Source organism: Erythrolamprus reginae, chromosome Z (assembly GCF_031021105.1).
Source record: "Erythrolamprus reginae isolate rEryReg1 chromosome Z, rEryReg1.hap1, whole genome shotgun sequence".
Taxonomy (NCBI): Eukaryota; Metazoa; Chordata; class Lepidosauria; order Squamata; family Dipsadidae; genus Erythrolamprus; species Erythrolamprus reginae.
In genome coordinates, this window is record NC_091963.1 from 129,717,142 (window position 1) to 129,737,003 (window position 19,862).

At 43.5% G+C, this 19,862-nt stretch overlaps 1 protein-coding gene across 1 annotated transcript in view; it reads left to right on the forward strand.

Moving 5' to 3' along the window:
• The window catches only part of SLC17A7 (solute carrier family 17 member 7), a 72,255-nt gene that overhangs the window by 42,631 nt on the left and 9,762 nt on the right, over positions 1-19,862 (forward strand). Inside the window, exons 2-6 of the mRNA XM_070727883.1 lie at positions 3,781-4,033; positions 5,371-5,489; positions 13,442-13,556; positions 16,496-16,583; positions 18,904-18,990. Coding sequence (XP_070583984.1) covers positions 3,781-4,033; positions 5,371-5,489; positions 13,442-13,556; positions 16,496-16,583; positions 18,904-18,990 — 662 coding nt within the window. The remainder of the gene's footprint in view (positions 1-3,780; positions 4,034-5,370; positions 5,490-13,441; positions 13,557-16,495; positions 16,584-18,903; positions 18,991-19,862) is intronic.

Consider the following 19,862-nt stretch of genomic DNA (forward strand, 5'->3'; position numbering starts at 1 on the left):
TACTGTTGTTAGCCGCCCCGAGTCTTCGGAGAGGGGCGGCATACAAATCTAATAAATAAATAAAATAAATAAATATGCATTTTCTTTCAACATCTTTCAGTGCAAATTGGGTGCTTTGGGGTGGAGCTCCATTTTCGATACCCCACTGCATTCCACCATCCCCGCGTCTGGGCAGTAGCCCACCTCTGGCTATTTCACTCCCACTCCACGCATGCACTTTTTCACCCTGTGTGCATACGCAGGGTTTGCTCATGCACAGAGGATTAAAAAAAGAAAATGGCAGAGCCTCGTGCTGCTGCTGCCACCAGTTCTCTGAATTACCGCCGCCTGCCGCTACCAGTATGCCCGAACCAGCCTGAACCGGAAGCATTTCACCCCTGCCGTAGTATTGCCCAAAATTGGTAATAGAATAACAGAGTTAGACTTGGAGGTTTTTTAATCCAACCCCCTGCTCAGGCAGGAAACCCTATACTCCTGATGGCGAACTATGACATGCTTACTACAGGTGGCATGTGGAGCCATATCGGAGGGCCCACCAGACTTTGCCGTATCAGCTCTAGCGCACATGCGCCAGCTGTCCAGCTGATTTTCAGCCTTGGGAAAGGCCGTTTTGCCCTCCGGATGCTTCAGGGAAGCTTCTCTAAAGCCCCATAAGCAAAAAAAAAACAAAACCAACGGACAAACTGGAAGTACAGAAAAACACACTTCTGGTTTATTTATTTATTTTATTTATTTTATTTTGTCCAATACACAATGAGGGTTTTAGTGGATATATATTTATATACACATAGTAAAATACATGATGGAGGTTATAGAGGAGATACTCATAGTAAAATATGTCTAAGAAAGAATAGAAAAGAAGGTATAGTAATAGAACATATCAATGAAATAATAGAAGAAGAGATATAGGAATAGAAGAAAGGTATAGGAGATATAGGAGAGCAATAGGACAGGGGACGGAAGGCACTCTAGTGCACTTGTACTCGCCCCTTACTGACCTCTTAGGAATCTGGATAGGTCAACTCCAGCTGTTCTCCTGGGGTTTTTTGCACTCTGGAGCTTCAGGAAGCTTATTTATTTATTCAATTGTTATGCCGCCCTTCTCCTTAGACTCAGGGCGGCTTACAACATGTTAGCAATAGTACTTTTTTAACAGAGCTGGGCTATTGCCCCCACAATCCGGGTCCTCATTTTACCCACCTCGTAAGGATGGAAGGCTGAGTCAACCTTGAGCCGGTGATGAGATTTGAACCGCTGACCTTCAGATCTACAAGTCAGCTTCAGTGGCCTGCAGTACAGCACTCTACCTGCTGCGCCACCCCGGCTTCCCTGAACCCTCCAGAGTGCAAAAAACAGCCAAGGGCAAACCGGAATTGCGTTTTCCCAAACCTCCGTTTTGCCCGTTTGGGTATTATTTTTTTCATGTACTAGACTTCAGTAAGATCTGTGTGCCATGCGTGGGGGATGCGCATGCAGTGGGGAGAGGGAAGGGGATGTGAACACATGCACACATACTAGCACATACCCCCATACCCTATTGGCATGCGAACCAAAAAACGGTTCACCATCACTACCCTATACCATTTCAGACAAATGGTCTTCCGATCTCTTCTTTAAAATTTTCCCACACTTCTGGAGGCAAGTCGTTCCACTGTTAATGGAATGTGATTGCACTCACTATCAGGAAAATCCCCCTTAGTTTTAGGTTGCTCATCTCCTTGGTTAGTTCCTTGATGACAGGCTTTCTTGCCAATTTGAGATAAGACATGCATGACAACTCTCATGTCAGACCAAAAATAGATTTTGGATTGTTGTTGGTTTTTTTAAAAAAAATACACTCTATCAAATTTTCTCCAGCAAAGGAAATCAACAGACCTGCCATGTGTATCCCATTCCCATAGTTACGGGACAATCCAACCCAGTTGGCATCCTAGGCCTGCCTCCTGCAGTATGACTCCTCCGAAGCTAAGTGCATCTGCCTGTCACCAAGCAGTGCTCTTCCTTGCATTATTGATTTTGCTTTTATTGATTTTATGCCTAGTATTCTGCAAGATAAATCTCTTATTTTGCATATATAAAAGCAATTGAGTTTTTCTTCTATCTTTTCCTCACCGACTCACAAGAGTCAGTGAATTCTGATGAACAAGTTGAATCCCTGCCTTCCCTTGTATTTCCAATGGAAGAAGGTCAAACTATACTCAGCAGAAAAACAGAAGCTTGTAAAACAATGTTGAGGAGGGTTTGCAGAGAGCGATAAAACAAGCAAGAAGAAGAAGATGGGGGCCAGAACTGCATCATGGAAGCTCTGCATCTTTTTAATGTGTGTTGCAAGTGTGTTAAAAAAAAAAAACAGGACTTTGATTGTGCAGTTCCCCGCAGCTCTATGCCTTAGAATCAATTGATGATTTTTAAATGAAGACGCAAAAAGACTAAGGCTGCAAAAATACGATACTCCTTTGCTGCCATCTAACAGTCATGTGGGTCTCTGCATGCCAGGGATCAAGGGCTTAATGAAGAATGCCTGGGCAACCTTGTCAGGAATTAAATAGGAGCCTTCTGCTATAACACATGTTATTTAAACTCTGTCTTCATCCCTGTCAAGAAATTCTTCTTTAATACTGAATCTGAATAATAATAATAATAATAATAATAATAATAATAATAACAACAACAACAACAACAACAATTATTATTGTTGTTGTTGATGTTGTTATTATTATTAATTGGATTTGTATGCCGCCCCTCCCCGCAGACTCGGGGCAGCTAACAACAACAATAAACACAACATGTACAATCCAATAATAAAAAACAACTAAAACCCCTATTATAAAACCAAACATACACACAAACATACCATGCATAACTTGTAATGGCCTAGGGGGAAGAGCTATCTCAACTCCCCCGTGGCTGGCGGTATAAATGAGTCTTGAGTAGTTTACAAAAGACAGGGAGGGTGAAGGCAGTTCTAATCTCCGGGGGGAGTTGGTTCCAGAGGGCCGGGGCCAACACAGAGAAGGCTCTTCCCCTGGGGCTCGCCAAATGACACTGTTTAGTCGACGGGACCTGGAGAAGGCCAACTCTGTGGGACCTTATCGGTCGCTGGGATTCGTGTGGTAGCAGGCAGTTCCGGAGGTAATCTGGTCCATTGCCATGTAGGGCTTTAAAGGTCATGACCAACACTTTGAATTGTGACCGGAAACTGATCGGCAGCCAATGCAAGCCACGGAGTGTTGAAGAAACGTGGGCGAATCTTGGAAGCCCCACGATGGCTCTCGCGGCTGCGTTCTGCACGATCTGAAGTTTCCGAACACTTTTCAGAGGTAGCCCCATGTAGAGAGCGTTGCAGTAATTGAACCTCGAGGTGATGAGGGCATGAGTGACTGTGAGCAATGACTCCCTGTCCAAATAGGCCCTGTCCTACTCAAAAGCTCTCTAGATTTTTCATTGAACTCAACACAGGTAGTCCTCGATTTAGGACCAAAATCGGGACTAAATTTTTGGTTGCTAAAGCAAAAGGGTTGTTAAGTGAGTCTATTTATTTTATTCTTATTTCATTTTTCGAATTTATAGGCCACCCTTCTCCTAGCAGACTCAGGGTGCCTTACAAGAAGTCATGCTTGATTTTACCACAGCCTCTGGTCCTTAGGCTTTCATGCTTAAGTGAAGACTAGAAATCCTGATCTCCTGGTTTTCAGTCCACCACCTTCACCCCTATATCAAAGTGCTAGTTTTAATTTTCCTGTTTTTTGTTCCCACCCTGCCTGCCGTCTCCACCCCCAGAATTCTAGAAAAGAAGCAGCCCGGCGGGGAGACCATAGAGCTGACAGAAGAAGGGCGACCTGTTGAAGTGTCCGAGAAGGAGCAGCCCGTCATAGACTGCACCTGCTTTGGCCTCCCTCGCCGCTACATCATTGCCATCCTCTGCGGTCTGGGTTTCTGCATCAGCTTTGGCATCCGATGCAACCTGGGCGTGGCTATTGTCAGCATGGTTAACAATAACACCGTCTACGAAGGGGATAAAGTCACTGTGAAGGTGAGGCTGTTCGTCCTCTATTAATGGAAAGTAACTGTGCTTTGGTTCAGGGGTTGTTGTCTTCTTTTTGTTGTTTTGAGGAGGGGTCACTCATATAAAAAGACATTCTGCACCTCCTTAAAATTATGTAAGATGCATCAGGTCAAGCAGGTGAAGCAGTAACATTTGAGAAATTCCACATGCTGAGAAATCTGAGTTTATAAAATACAAGTCACCACTCACATAGGGAACCAAAGGTTGAAAAATCTACGTAGATGTTTAATTTCTTAAAAGAAACATCAGGGAGAGAGAAAAGGCCTGACAAACACTTGTTTTCCCTAATCCTGGGTATTCCGGTGTCAGGTATCGAAGGAATGTACTCTTCACTCTCAGAGTCTCAAAAACACGCTCTTCAGCCTTCATTCAAGTTAACGTGTACTGCCAACTGTGCACATAATACCGTGTTTCCCCGAAAGTAAGACAGTGTCTTACTTTCTTTTTACCCCCAAAAGCCCCACTACGTCTTACTTTCGGGGTATGTCTTACATTGGAAAAAAATTGAAAGGGTCGCGTTCCCGAAGGCATCTCCCCAGAGTCCAGAAGGGCAGCTGCGGGACAGGAGCCTCGTGAGCCCTTTTCCAAGTTCAACCTCAGGGCTCCAAGCGGCGTGCACGCGTGGAGCCACAGACGCGTGTCAGGGAAGCATGTGTCTGGAGGGGAGGAGCCGCTCTGCGCAGTTGGGCAGCCCCACCTGCCTGCTGGAAAGGAGGCGGGCGAAGGAGGGCGCAGCTCCGGCCGCTCACCTCGGAGCTGGTCGGCCTCGCTGGCCGCTTGCAGCCGAGCCTCGGCAGGACTCGGTTGCTGGGACGAGCGCCTTCGCTGCAAGCCGACGCCCGCTTGGCTCGCTTCGGACCAGCGGCGTCCTTCGCTTTGCCAAGCCGGGGAAGAGGCGGTGGCGCCACAGCGAGGCGAAGGCGAGGGGCGCACGGGGAGCTTGGAAGCGACGTCATCGGGCTCCCCCCCGGCAATACCCCCGTGTTTCCCCGAAAGTAAGACATGTCTTACTTTCGGGGTACGGCTTATATTAGCCGACCCCCCTGAAACCCCCGATACGTCTTACAATCGGGGGTGTCTTACTATCGGGGAAACAGGGTATAAGTAAGCTTGACTTCTGGACTTAAGGGTCCATACACAATTTAATTTGCAAGTCTTTTGCTTCCTGAAAATGCAGAAATGTAGAATGCAGTAAACCGTCTCAGTTGCATTTCTCCAAGTTGCTCCAAGTCCTGTCTAGGAGGCCCTATAAGTGGCTCTAATCAGTGTCCCCTGTCGTTTGTTTCTTCTCCTTTCTCGCTTAGAAAGCTGAGTTCAACTGGGATCCAGAGACAGTAGGCATGATCCATGGGTCCTTCTTCTGGGGTTACATCGTCACCCAGATCCCAGGGGGGTTCATATCACAGAAATTTGCAGCTAACAGGTAACTGCTTTGAGGGGGAAAGTGGAATATATGTTTGTGTGTAGATCAGCTAGGGAATCTTCATTTGTTGTCTTCTTCTGGTGTCATCACCACTAGCCATCCTAGCTGGGCTAATGAAAGTTAAGAGACAGCAAATCTTTGAGAATTTCATTAAATCAGATCTCAGCTGTTTGAGATTATAATTGAACAGTCAAGATTCCAGGTGTATGTTCTCTTCTAAAGATGTGGCTCAATTTGAATCATACAGGTAGGCCTTGGCTTATGACCACAATTGGGAAACTAATTTCAGTTGTTATGCTAGGTCATCGTTAAGTGACTCATACCTGATTTTACCCCCAAAAAATTGCTATCGAGTAAGTAATTTGGTCATTAAATAAATCCAGCTTCCCCTGTTGTCTTTGCTTGTTGGAAGCCAGCTGGGAAGGTTGCAAAATTGTGGTCAGATGAGTCCAGTACACGGCAACTATCATCAACATATCGTCAAGAATCCAACTGGCAAACCCAAGTAATTCTGCATTCTTCAGCAAAGCACTGGTTTATTGAGTACATCAATTCAGTTTGAAAGAAACCTAAAACAGCTCTGACTATTTCCCGCTTTTTCAAATACAGTGGTACCTCTACCTACAAACTTTTCTAGATAAGAACTGGGTGTTCAAGATTTTTTTTGCCTCTTCTCAAGAACCATTTTCCACGTACAAACCCAAGCCTCCGAAACTGTAACCAGAAAAGGCAGGGAAAAGCCTCCGAGGGGCCTCTCTAGGAATCTCCTAGAGGCTGGAAAAAGTGGGGAGAAGCCTCTGTGGCGCCTCTCTAGGAATCTCCTGGGAGGAAACATGGGCAGAAAAGGTGGGGAGAAGCCTCTGTGGGGCCTCTCTAGGAATCTCCGGGGAGGAAATAGGACCTCCACCCTCCCTGTGGTTTCCCCAATCGGACGCATTATTTGCTTTTACATTGATTCATATGGGATAAATTGCTTCTTCTTACAAACTTTTCTACTTAAAAACCTGGTCACGGAACAAATTAAGTTCGTAAGTAGAGGTGCCAGTGTAATTAAAAGTTAGGTATCCCCCCCTTACCGCTAGGTCACAGATCACATTGTCCAGTTAGGTGATCTGGCATCTCCTTGGCAACCAGATTCAGTTTCTGGTCAGTACCCATTGAGATGACCTTGGTTACCAGGAGATAACAAGCTGTTTTGGCCGGTGTGAATTCCATGCCTCCCACTCCCCCAGCTGTGTGGAAACTTCAGGAAAGATGGTTGTGACAGGCCTGATCTGCTTCAGAATTGACACATATACCTGTTGCCAATGGTCCAAATTTAGATCACGAGTCTGTGGGGATGTTGTGATGGTCTTGTGCAATGATTAGCCACAAGGCACCTTTTTTTAATGCTTTGTAACTTTGCTCAACAAATGGTTATAATTACCTGGAAAGTATACAAAAATCTTAACAAGAATCAGTTGGATTAAATCTCCAATGGAACTTGAGTTAACAGGAGTGATTTTAATGAGAGCAGAAAATAACCAGGCAATAAAAAAAAGTTTATGTTTATGTTATGTAGTTTTACATTGCCAGACTAAACCACCTCCAGGCTGTTCAAGCTTCTTTTAGCACCACCTATCCACCATCAAGGCAACACAAAGTTCATTGATATTATTTCAGTACCCACAACAGTTGGATGACTCCAGAAAAGCCATTAGTGAAGATCCTGCCTCAAAAGACGCTCTCACTTCAAGTGTTTTTTTATTTATCACATCCCTTTTTAATCTATATATATACAGTGATCCCCCGAGTTTCGCGATCCCGATCATTGCGAAACGCTATATTGCGATTTTTCCACCCGATGACGTCACTCCCTTCCTTTCTCATCTTTCTTTCTCTCTCTCTTTCTCTATCTTGCTTCTTCCTCTCTCACACTCTCTTCCTCCCTCTCTCATCTCTTTCTTTCCTTCTCTCTCTTTCTCTATCTCTCCCCCTCTTGCTCTCGAGCGGCAAGCGAGCAGCCGGGCGGGTGGGCGAACGGGCAAGCGGCAAGCGAGCAGCCGGGCGGGCGGGCGAACGGGCAAGCGGCAAGCGAGCGGCCGGGCGAGCGGGTGACGGGCAAGCGGCAAGCGGCAAGCGATCTTGGGGTTTCCCCTTTGCCTGGGGGGCGGGAAGACCCAGGGAAGGTTCCTTCGGCCGCCCACCAGCTGATCTGCTCGGCAGCGCAGCAGCAGCGAGGAGCCGAAGATGGGGTTTCCCCGTTGCCTGGGCAACGGGGAAACCCCATCTTCGGCTCCTCGCTGCTGCCGCGCTGCCGAGCAGATCAGCTGGTGGGCGGCCGAAGGAACCTTCCCTGGGTCTTCCCCGGGTCTTCCCCGCCGCCCACACGCAAACTCCACCATCTGCGCATGTGCGGCCATGGAAAAAGGGGCGCGCATGCGCAGATGGTGTTTTTACTTCCGCACCACTACATCCCGAAATATCGATTATCGCGAGGGGTCTTGGAACGGAACCCTCGCGATAATCGGGGGATCACTGTATAGGTTACATGGCAGCTATTTGAGGAGATTGGGAGGCAGATCTTCTCCCCCCCCCCCCGAGTTCTTTTTAATATAAAAATGACAAATCAATGTGTGAAGAGTGTGGTATCTGGGCACCATACATTCCACTACCTATGAAACTGTTCAAATTAATATTATTATGTTCAATCAACTTGTATATTTCTAATAACAATACAAATCTATATTAGATTACATTCTATCATTATTCAATTATTCCTCCTATTTCTCATTATTACTTTCACTTTATCAAATATTAAATGTATACATTAATATTCCCTTTATTTCTATCAGTCTAGCTTTTAATCATGTCACCCTTAAGAAACTTTTTTTATTTTTTTGCTGTCTAACTTCTAACAATGTTACCTGCCTAGAAAAAGACAAAAACAGAGAGGGGGGAGAAAGGGAAAAGCAGCTCAAAACAGCAACAAAAAAGAGGAATCCTCCATTCATCATCTCCTGGCCTCTTCATACATGGATTGCAATGCTTTAAAATGAAGAGAGGAAAACAGAAAGGCAAATCAGAGCAGCAATAAAGATAAAAATCATCTACCTGTTGTCTCTTGCCCACTTCAATACTTCAATTGCTATGCTTTTTTTTTACTTGCCTCTCACATTCCTCTCTTAAGTCTCCATCTATATCTATTTCTTGGACATCCAATTTAGACATACCTTCCACCTCTACCCTCTTTCACTGCCTAGTTTCTAACATTTCTACAGAGGCCCTTGCTTCCATTTCAAACACTCTTATATGTTTTTCCCCTCTTTGTCTTCTTCTTTCTTTCTTCCTTTCTTTGAATCCTCCCTTATCTGGGAGTTTTGGTCTGTACTTATTATGCCTTGAATAATATTTTCCATTTTTTTCACAATGTCCTTAATTCCTTTGTCCATAATATCTCCCTATTTTGAAGGAGTAAATCCATCTCCTGTACAATTCCACTAATTTATCCTTCTTAAGAGAGAGTTAAGAGAGTGGATTTTCATCTAACAGTCCGAGAACGATTTACCATTCAAGGAGTACACTAATCCCAATTCTTTATGGCCCATAGGTTAATACTCAGCTCCATTTGAATAGTTCCAGAGGTTATAAAAAGCCCCTTTATGTCCTCCTTGCAAATTCAATCTTCTAATATAATATTCAAATGCCTCTTTGGTTAAATCACTTCCTTGTAGTTTCCCTTTTTCTCAGTAGGTGGCACTCTTTCCTTAGATTTCAGTTGACTAGTCCCTGGTAATTAGGATTATATAATAAATGCAAAAGCAGCATAAGTTTTGTATATAGATAATTCCAATGTTTAAAAAATGCCTTTCCAGTACCTCTTCTTCCCAGTTTAGGAATCAATTTTCTGCTTATTTTAGAATTCATTATTTATTCTATAGCACCCTTCATGTCCAATTAGGTATTTCTTTAGGGCACCCCAAAATGCTTAGGTGCTGCTTTAATGCATAGCTCTGGGCAAATGATTCTGAATTATTTCTTGAAGTTAAATTTAGAACAAAAGAAAAATCCTCTCCCCCAGTTCCACCTTCTTCTCTCCAGCACCAGTCTTAACTGTTATTCTTCATTTGTCCCAGCTTTGCAGCAGCCATCTATAGACTGCTTCTTCTTCTTGCCATGGTTGAGAAGGAAAAAAGACTCCGGGCCAAACAGGAGAGACCTAAAGGGTGCCCCTCTTTGCTTCACTGCCCCTTCAGGGCAGCTTAGCCTCCCTCCAGAACATACAAACAGGAAAAATTAATATTGGGCGCTTTGGAAAAATAGAGAAAAAAAGATAATTGTTGCTTTGCATTTCATGAGATAGTATTGGGGTGGGGTTGGTCAGCAATCATGAAGTCTGTATATAGAAGTATTTTTCCCTTCCAATACATCTCAGGGGAAAGTCTTGATTCTTATGAAGCCAGTTGAAGCAAAATGAAGAGAGACCAACACACACCATTTTACAGAAGTATATAGAAACACAGAAAGAACAGTCCACAACAGTGTTTTCTTAGAAATTTTAAGATGTGTGGACATCAACACATAAAATTCCCCAGCAAGCATATTTCCTGAAGAATACTGGGAGTTGAGGTCCATATATCTTAAAGTTGCCAAGTTTGAAAAGAATTGGTTTACAACCTCTCTGTGTGTGGAATGGAGTATTCTGGAGCAAAGGTATGGTTGATTGCCTGGAAGAGGGAAAAAGGACACTCTAAACCAGCAGCCCCCAACTGGTAGCCTGTGGACCATTAGTGGTCCATGAGAAGATTTTAGTGGTCCACAGAAAAATTATTTCGCATTTTGTAAATTGCACTAAATCTGGGGTCTTCAAACTGCAGCCCTGGGCCCGATACATGCAATAAACACTTGTGTTGCTGCAGAGAGTTTCCCCCCTTTGGGGTCTTTTTGTGCTGGTTGGAAGGAGGCGGGAATTCTGACTTGGGGTCTGCTTCAGCCTCCTGGTGTGGGGCTTTGGGCAAAGGCTGGAGGCATGGGTGGGTTCCAAATTTTTTACTACCATTCTGTGGGTGTGGCTTAATTTTGTTGGAGTGGCTTTGCAGTCATGTGACTGAGTGGGAGTGGCTTGGTGATCATGTGACCGGATGGTCATGTGACTGGGTGGGCGTTGCCAACTTGGCCTCACTCACGTCAAAGCTTAGGGATAGGATGCCTGTCATCTCCTCACCTCAAAGGCCTCAACAAGATACAATTTCCCAATCTATTTATTGCTACTGAACATTCAAAAAATACTATTTAATCCTATGTATATATGCCATATGGGTACATACATATTGCACACAGACACACATAAATATGTTATCTATTATATATACTGTATGTGCACGTAACATACACACATACCTTTTCTAAAACTATACATTCAACCTCATAGCATTTGAAAAAACTCACTCAGAGTCCACTCTCTGCCACACATTTAACCATAACTTCTGTACATTAAAACATTACACATGCCTTCAGATGTACCTCCCTGGTTTGCACATGACTGTTGTAGCCAGGATATGTCATGGATTGAGTAAAATGTGATGAAACATTTAACAACACTCTTGCTTAGCAACCAAAATGTTTATCTCAATTGAGGTCATAAGTCAAGGATTATCTCTGCCTTCCTCTGCATGGCAGCTTTGTCCTAATAAACTCCTTCTTTCTGGCAATTTTCCTCTCTGTTAGAGGAACCAAAATAATCCAGACAATGTAAAGTTTCCTGCTGCAGCACGGGACTGGACTTAGATGACCTCTGAGGTGTCTTCCAGCCCTAAATTGCTGTGCTGTTTAAAAGTGTCTTCTGAAGCCATGTCTAATGCCAGGTTTTGTGGTGCTTCCTTCCTCTTCTCTCTATCTCTTATATCTCCTTTCCTTCCTTCTCTCTTTCTTTCCTCTTCTCTCCTTTCTTTCTTTCTTTCTTTTTTTTTCTTTGTCTCCCCCCCACTCTCTCACATACACACAGCTACCTACCTGGTCTGGGCACAAAGTATCTGTTGTTACAGAAGCTTTCATTTATCTTTATAATATACCTGTTACTAATCAATACCCTATCTTACAACTACATAAAACTATGCATATTTACTTGGCAGTAAGACTACTCTCTTTCACTAGGATTTACTCCTAATAGATATGTACATGATTGCAGGCAGGCATTTAGCTCCATTTTTAATAGGCTCTAAGTAAACTTTCTACATTAACAGAAGTTATACTAAACAAATATCAAAGCAAAAAATTATAGCAAGTGTGAGCTATGCTTTTCTCCTTCAATTGGAAGTACTACCCATTTTAAGTAGACATTAAGTCTCATTAGTTTGTAATATTAATATGGCTTGCACTGAACCTTGACAGTACAGTAGTGCCTCTAGATACGAGTTTAATTCGTTCCAGAATGGAGCTCGTATGTCGATCAGCTCGTATCTGGAACAAATGGCTTTAGACTTTGTTTTTCCCCATGGAGATAACCAGAAGCAAGGATTCTTGCACCACCTAGTGGAAGCTCGGCTCGTATCCCGAATTTGAGCTCGGGTCTGGAACAGAAATTTCGCTCCCATCGTGGCTCGTATCTTGGAATACTCGCATGTGGAGCAGCTCGCATCTAGAGGTACTACTGTACTTGTTTCCTTACAAACCAGCTCAACTTAAAATCTTGCTTTCATTACACACCAATTGCTTTGAACCAAGAGCTCCATTTTTAAGGAAAGAAACTTTGGAAATAAAAGTACCGCAAGAGAGGAGGGGAAAAGCATGCTCTGGATTCTGGTCCAAGCATTCCTGACTGGGAAGCCCTCCTCATTCTCATTCTTCCCAATCCATTCCCTTCCCATTCCTGGATCCTTCTTCCTTCCTTCCCATCCTCATTTCATTTTGCTGTCAGGGTGGGAGGGAAAATCAAATAAAAACAGAAAGGAGGCAAGGACAGAAAATGGTAGGTGGCTGTAAGACAGAAGAAGGACATTTTTCAGCCGCTTTCTGGGACTGAAAAGTTAAGGGGTGGGTTCAAACTTACCTCGCTGCTGGTTGGTTCCCTCAAGATGGTGACCGCATGCACAGTGCCAGAAACTTGGCTTCTGTACATGCTCAGAACAATTTTTTTTAAAAAAAATCAGGGAAAAAAAGATGGCTGTACCCATGGACCAGCACCGACCAATCTAGTTTTGGGACGTCACTGTGACATTACTAGTGGGTCGCTACCAGTTTGGGCAAACCGGCCTGAATCAGGAGGACCCCAACCCTGGCTGGAGGGAAACGCCCCTGGTGGCAAATAGCCAGAGGGCCTTGTTCCAGTGGAAACTGCATCATGGCTTCCCACTGGCTAACCATCTCAGCCCACTAAGCCTCCAGGTGCAGGTACCTGGCCTTGCACTCCTGCAGGTCTTCTCTCTGCTTGGAAAGCCTATACTCATAGTCCTCAGTGAGGTGCTTCTGCTGAGCCTCCTTCTCGATTAGATCCTATTTAAATTGAGCCAGCTATTTTGCCAAGCTTTTCTCATGGTGGCTGCTTAGCTCCAACAACTGGGGCCCTAAGTCTATGGAGAGGGGCGGCATACAAATCTAATAAATAATAATAATAATAATAATAATAATAATAATAATAATAATAATAATGGAGCTTGGATGGGTGGGCAAGTAGTAGTTGGGAAAGGAGGGGCGAGTAAAGGCCATCAAGGTGCCCCTCAATATTGAGTGACATCAAGTTGGTCATGCCCAACCAGTCACATGACCACCTAGCCACGCCCACCCAGCTAGTCATTAGTCAGATTATATTAGTAGTCCACAGGATTTAAAATTATGAATTTTGTGGTCCCTGCAGTCCAAAAGGTTGGGGACCCCTTCTCTAAACTAGAACAATTTCTTAGAACAATGCAATAGAAACACTGTGTACAAAGTAAACAGCGCTCTATGCTGCTAAAACCTTCTTCTATTGGTTGCAGAGTTTTTGGCTTTGCCATTGTAGCCACCTCTACTTTGAACATGCTCATTCCCTCAGCTGCTCGGGTCCATTTCGGCTGTGTAATCTTTGTGAGGATCCTGCAAGGGCTTGTTGAGGTAAGGCTGGTCGCTTCACATGTTTACTTTTGTGGCCCTAAAGTTAAGACAGGAATGGATAGGAGATGCAAGAAATGGTTTTCCCAATACAGTATTCCCTCGATTTTCGCGGGTTCGAACTTCGCGAATAGCCTATACCATGGTTTTTCAAAAAATATTAATTAAAAAATACTTCACGGGTTTTTTTCTATACCACGGTTTTTCCCGCCCGATGACGTCATATGTCATCGCCAAACTAAAAATTTTTGCAAATAAATAACAAACAAACAAAATTGTTAATAAATAGTTACGTTTATAAATATCAGGATCACTAAGTGTCTTATTCAATGGTGAGTACCAGTAATAATGGTGGGTAAATGGTTGTTAAGGGAATGGGAAATGGTAATTTAGGGGTTTAAAGTCTTAAGGGATGGCTTGTGATACTGTCCATAGCCAAAAATGGTGTATTTACTTCCGCATCTCTACTTAGCGGAAATTCGACTTTCGCGGGTGGTCTCGGAACGCATCCCCCGCGAAAATCGAGGGAACACTGTATCCCTAAGTATTCCTCTTCCATCTCCTGCCAGGGTTGGATTAAAAGATGATCCTTTGTACTTTTTTCTTAACTCAACAATTCTATAATTCTGTGAGCTTCTTCTACTGTACATTATATAAAGCCAGGCTATCTCGAGGTATTGCAAGAATCCAATAAAAAATAAATATTGGTCATGAACACTTATTGCTAGCAGTAATAGACACTGAGAGCTATTCAAATGGCTAAAAGTATCATAAAGCTGTAAAAAGAAGTAAACATTTATCATGCAGATGTTGTAAGAAGAACATCAAACCATGCCATACTATTGCCCTCAATGGGATGAATCCTGTTTTGTTCTACAAAGAGTTCTTTGTCTGCCTGGCAGTAATATTCCCTTACACTCTAAACTAGGGGTTTGCTTCTTGTATTATTTGCACCATCTTTTCTCAGCCTGATGTCTTAGGTTTTTAGCCTGCCACCATGACAAAAACCCATGCCAAGCATTACAGAAAGTGAAGATAAAGTCAACTAAGGGACAGCAAACTGGAGGAGGTTGATTTATTTCTCAGTTGTTGGGTCTGCCCAATCATCAGAGTGTCTAGATGATAGATAGCAGGGAGGAAAGAGTGAAGTTGGAAGGCACAGCTCTGAATACTAAATTACCTGTTGGAAGCTCCTGGATTGGTTGGCCACTTGTAGGTGTATTTTAGATTATGTTCTCGTATCTAATATGTTCACAATTCATATTAGAGTTGAAATGAGATTCACTTCAGATAGATTCATACATGGAATGGAGAAAAATTCCATTGTTTTCTATCTTAGCAAGCAGACTTGGGCTTATTTTATTTTATTTTATATTTTATTTTATTCTTTATATTTTATATTTTATTATACTTTTATATTTTAATATATTTCATATTTTATTTTATACTTTATATTTTACATTATATTTTATATTATTGTATCATATTATATTATATTATATTACTTATTTTATTTATTTTTCTATACCTGTACAATCAGATACAACTCATGGTAACTTAAGATAAATAGAAAATAAGACAAATCACATATGAGGCAACTTCTCACTCTCCCATAATCAGAATAATTAAAAAGAGCCACAAGGCTCCTGAAAGATAAGCCAAGTCAAAAGGCAGGCAGGTAGTCCAAACCAGGGGTCCCCAACCACCGGGCCGCGGACCAGTACCGGGCCGCGGGGCATGTTGCACCGGTCCGTGAAGTCAGCAGCTGCCGGCCCTCATGCCGCCACCCCCTCCCTCCAGCGCTTCGCCTCCCGCCGGGCAAGAGGCCTCGGGAGGCAGGTTCTGCCGGCCACAGGACGATGGGTGGGACAGAGGGGCGGGAAGGACCGAGAGGCTCAAGCCTCTTTTGGCTTCTGCCGCGGGGCGCTTTTGCGTTTTTGGCTGGGGGGAGGCAGGAGGGCCAGCCTGACCCCCTCTCTCCAGCGCTTAGCTCCCGCTGGGCAAGAGGCCTCGGGAGGCATGTTCTGCCGGCCACAGGACGATGGGTGGGACAGAGGGGCGGGAAGGACCGAGAGGCTCAAGCCTCTTTTGGCTTCTGCTGCAGGGCGCTTTTGCGTTTTTGGCTGGGGGGAGGCAGGAGGGCCAGCCTGACCCCCTCTCTCCAGCGCTTAGCTCCCGGTGGGCAAGAGGGCTTGGGAGGCAGGTTCTGCCGGCCACAGGACGATGGCGGGAAAGAGGGGCAGGGAGGACCAGCACCCCCATGCTTAATCCCGCCCCCAACCACGCCCCTTTCCGCCCCCACTGGGCCATAGAAAAATTGTCTTGCTGAAACTGGTCCCTGGTGGAAAAAACGTTGGGGACCACTGGTCCAAACAGTCCCAGACTAAGGCAATTCAGAAGAATAGAATTATTATTGCTGTCCAATCCCCATTCCAGTCCAGCTTGTAGAATATGATGGAAGATCAGTGTCAGCCTTACAGGCTGCCTTTATCCAGAAGCCGACTGATTTATCAACTATCTTCTGAATCCTCAAAATGACCCCCTTCTATCAAATTTCATCTGTCTCTCAATAATCTTTCCCAAGGGAATTGGGTAGATAAGTCAGAAATTATCCAATACTATACAGTGAAACAATGTCTTATGGAGAAGCAGCCACCTCCTCTCTCAAGGATGAATTTACCATTGCTTGGACCCACCAACTTATGATTTCCTGGGGAGACCTTGCCCAATTAAAATAAATGAATCTAATGCACAGGTGATCGTATTGATAGTCATGAAGATCCTACCTACTTTCTCAGGGCTGGCAGCCTTAATTCTTCTATCAAATTTCATCTGTCTCTATGCTTCTATCACTTTCTTACAAAAGAGTCTGAATAGGAAAGAGCTAAGAAACTAAATTTTTGGTCTCCCTCTTTATATAATTCTCTGCCCTTCACCTTCAGGGAGTCACATACCCAGCATGCCATGGTATCTGGAGCAAATGGGCGCCTCCTTTGGAACGTAGCCGCCTGGCCACAACAGCTTTCTGTGGTGAGATAACCTTGTGACTTCTGGAGAGTTGAATCTTTTTCTTTTTGTAAATTTATTTTATTGTTTAAACTCCATATTCATACATGTATCAATGCACATACCTAACAAACATGTTCATAATGCAACATGAGAAAATATTATTTTACTGAAAGAGTAGTAGATGCTTGGAACAAACTCCCAGCAGACATGGTTGGTAAATCCACAGTAACTGAATTGGGATAAACATTTATCCATCCTAAGCTAAAATACAGGAAATAGTAAGTATAAGGGCAGACTAGACGGACCATGAAGTCTTTTTCTGCAGTCAATCTTCTATGTTTCAAAATGGCACTAAACAGGGTTGCCCATTATCTCCAATGTTATTCGTAATGGCAATAGAGGTGCTAGCCAACAAGATAAGGAAGGAAAAAAACTGGAGAGGATACCAAATTGGGAAATTAGAATTAAAATTAAATCTTTTTGCAGATGATGCTATTATATTAACTGAGACTCCAATTGAAATGATTAAAAAAATTATGATTATACTACAGGAATTTAAACAACACTCAGGACTATCAGCTAATATGGAAAAATCAGAGACAATCTGTTTGAATACAGGTCCTAAAGAGCAAATTGAGATTAGAAAGGTCAATCTTCTATGTTTCTATGTTTCTATAATATAATATGATTGTATGATTGCTGCACGAATGGGTGTGCTTGATTTTTAATTCAGTTAGGGATTTTAGATTGCTTTGCAATTTCAATTAATTGGAATGATTCTATTGTAATTTACTGGATTTTTTTATATGTTGTAAGCCGCCCCGAGTCTTCGGACAGGAGCGGCATAGAAATCCAATAAATGATTAAATAAACAGTTACATATTTCTAGCTAATCTCTAGATAATTAATGGGGAGTTATATCTTTGATCTGTCTCTAGACCAGGGTTGTCAAACTGAAGGCCTGCGGGCCAGATCTGGCTCACAGGGTGCTTAGATCAGGGCTATGGAGCCGGCTTGGAAACAGCAAAGGTACCTCTGTCAGTGAAAATGGAGCTCCAAGTGGGGCCTCCTGCAGCCCTCTGCCAGCGAAAACAGGGGAGGGAGATGATGATGATGATGATGATTATTATTATTATTATTTAGATTTGTATGCCACCCCTCTCCGGAGACTCGGAGCGGCTTACAACAATAATACATAGTACAAATCTAATGGTTAAAAAAGACAGTTTTAAAACTCTTACTATAAAAACAGTCATGCATCCCAAACAAACCATACATAAAATGAAACGGCCCGGGGGAATCAATTTCCCCATGCCTGACGGCAGAGGTGGGTTTTTAGGAGTTTGCGAAAGGCAAGGAGGTTGGGGCCAGTTCTAATCTCTGGAAGGAGTTGGTTCCAGAGGGTCGGGGCCGCCACAAAGAAGGCTCTTCCCTTGGGCCCCGCCAGACGACATTGTTTCGTCGACGGGACCCGGAGAAGGCCAACTCTGTGGGACCTAATTGGTCGCTTGGATTATATAATGGGAGTGAGGGAGTGTCTCAGGGAAGTTCTGTATTAGCATTTGCTCAGACACAAGGCCCATGTCATGCCCCAATGGCCACGCTCATCTCGGGCCACACACCCCATTGGCCACACCCCATCCCTGGCCATGTTCACCATGGTTATGCCTGTCCCTCCAGCCTTCCACTGACAAATACAACCCTGATGTGGCCCTCAATGAAATTGAATTTCATACCTCTCCTCTAGACCAATATTTTTCAAACTTAACAACTTTAAGATATCTATGGACTTCAATTCCCAGCATTCCTCAGCCCAAATGCTGCCAGATGAATTCTGGGATTTGAAGTCCACACATTGAAAAACACTGATTTAGACTTTGGAAAAAGTCTAGATCAAACACTTCACTGTAGTTTCCCCCCCTCATCCCGCAAATTAAACCACCACAGGACTGGTTTATGAACTCAATAAAAAGGGCTATTAAGTTGCTTTCACGTTTGTTATTGTTGGTGAGATATTATTTTTTCACAATAATCTAATAACAAAATTAAAATAATGGTATTTTTAATGCAGTATTCATAGTCAAAGACAATACATTCTGTATTGTTCACTTGGAAACAATATGGTGTCCTGCAGCCATAAATACTATTACACCAATTTTTTTTTGTTGCTGCTTGTTTCCTTAGCATTGCTGGTAAATAATTTTCTCTCATGTGTAAACATTGCAACCACAATTAAGAATAACATTTCAGATCAAAGAGCAATTGCAGTATCAGGTTTACTGATAGGAGCGAGGAATCCTGCCTTGCATATTTAGCTAATATTTCCTAACTAACTTTTCAGGTTCTTACGCTGGGGCAGTGGTGGCTATGCCTCTTGCTGGGATTCTAGTTCAATATTCAGGATGGAGCTCGGTATTCTACGTCTATGGTAAGTAAACTGGCACAAAAGTGATGACAGTCATATTGAGCCATGGTGGCGCAGTGGTTAGAGTGCAGTACTGCAGGCTACTTCTTCTAATTGCTGATTGCCAGCAGCTTGCCAGTTCAACTCCCACTGGCTCAAGGTTGACTCAGTCTTCTATCCTTCCGAGGTCAGTAAAATGAAGAGCCAGATTGTTGGAGGCAATATGCTGACTCTCTAAATCACTTAGAGGGGGTTATATAAGCACTTTGAAGTGGTATATATTCAATTCAATTCAATTCAATTTATTACATTTGTATGCCGCCCCTCTCCGAAGACTCGGGGCGGCTCACAACAATAATAAAAACAATATTCCAGTGAAAACAAATCTAATATTAAAAAGCACATAAAACCCTATCATATTTAAAAAAGCAAACAACATATACATACCCAAACATAAATATAAAAAAGTCTGGGGGAAAGGTGTCTCAACTCCCCCATGCCTGGCGGTATAGATGGGTCTTGAGTAATTTATGAAAGACAAGGAGTGTGGGGGCAGTTCTAATCTCTGGGGGGAGTTGATTCCAGAGGGCCGGGGCTGCCACAGAGAAGGCTCTTCCCCTGGGGCCTGCCAAACGACATTGTTTGGTCGACGGGACCCCGGAGAAGGCCAAATCTGTGGGACCTTATCGGTGGCTGGGATTTGTGCGGTATCAGGCGGTTCCGGAAGTACTCTGGTCCAATGCCATGCAGGGCTTTAAAGGTCATAACCAACACTTTGAATTGTGACCGGAAACTGATCGGCAGTCAATGCAGGCCAATGCAGTGCTATTGCTATTGCCATTGCTGTTAGCCCTTTCCTCATTAAGACTTTAGCAGACTTTTTATCCTCCATGTCC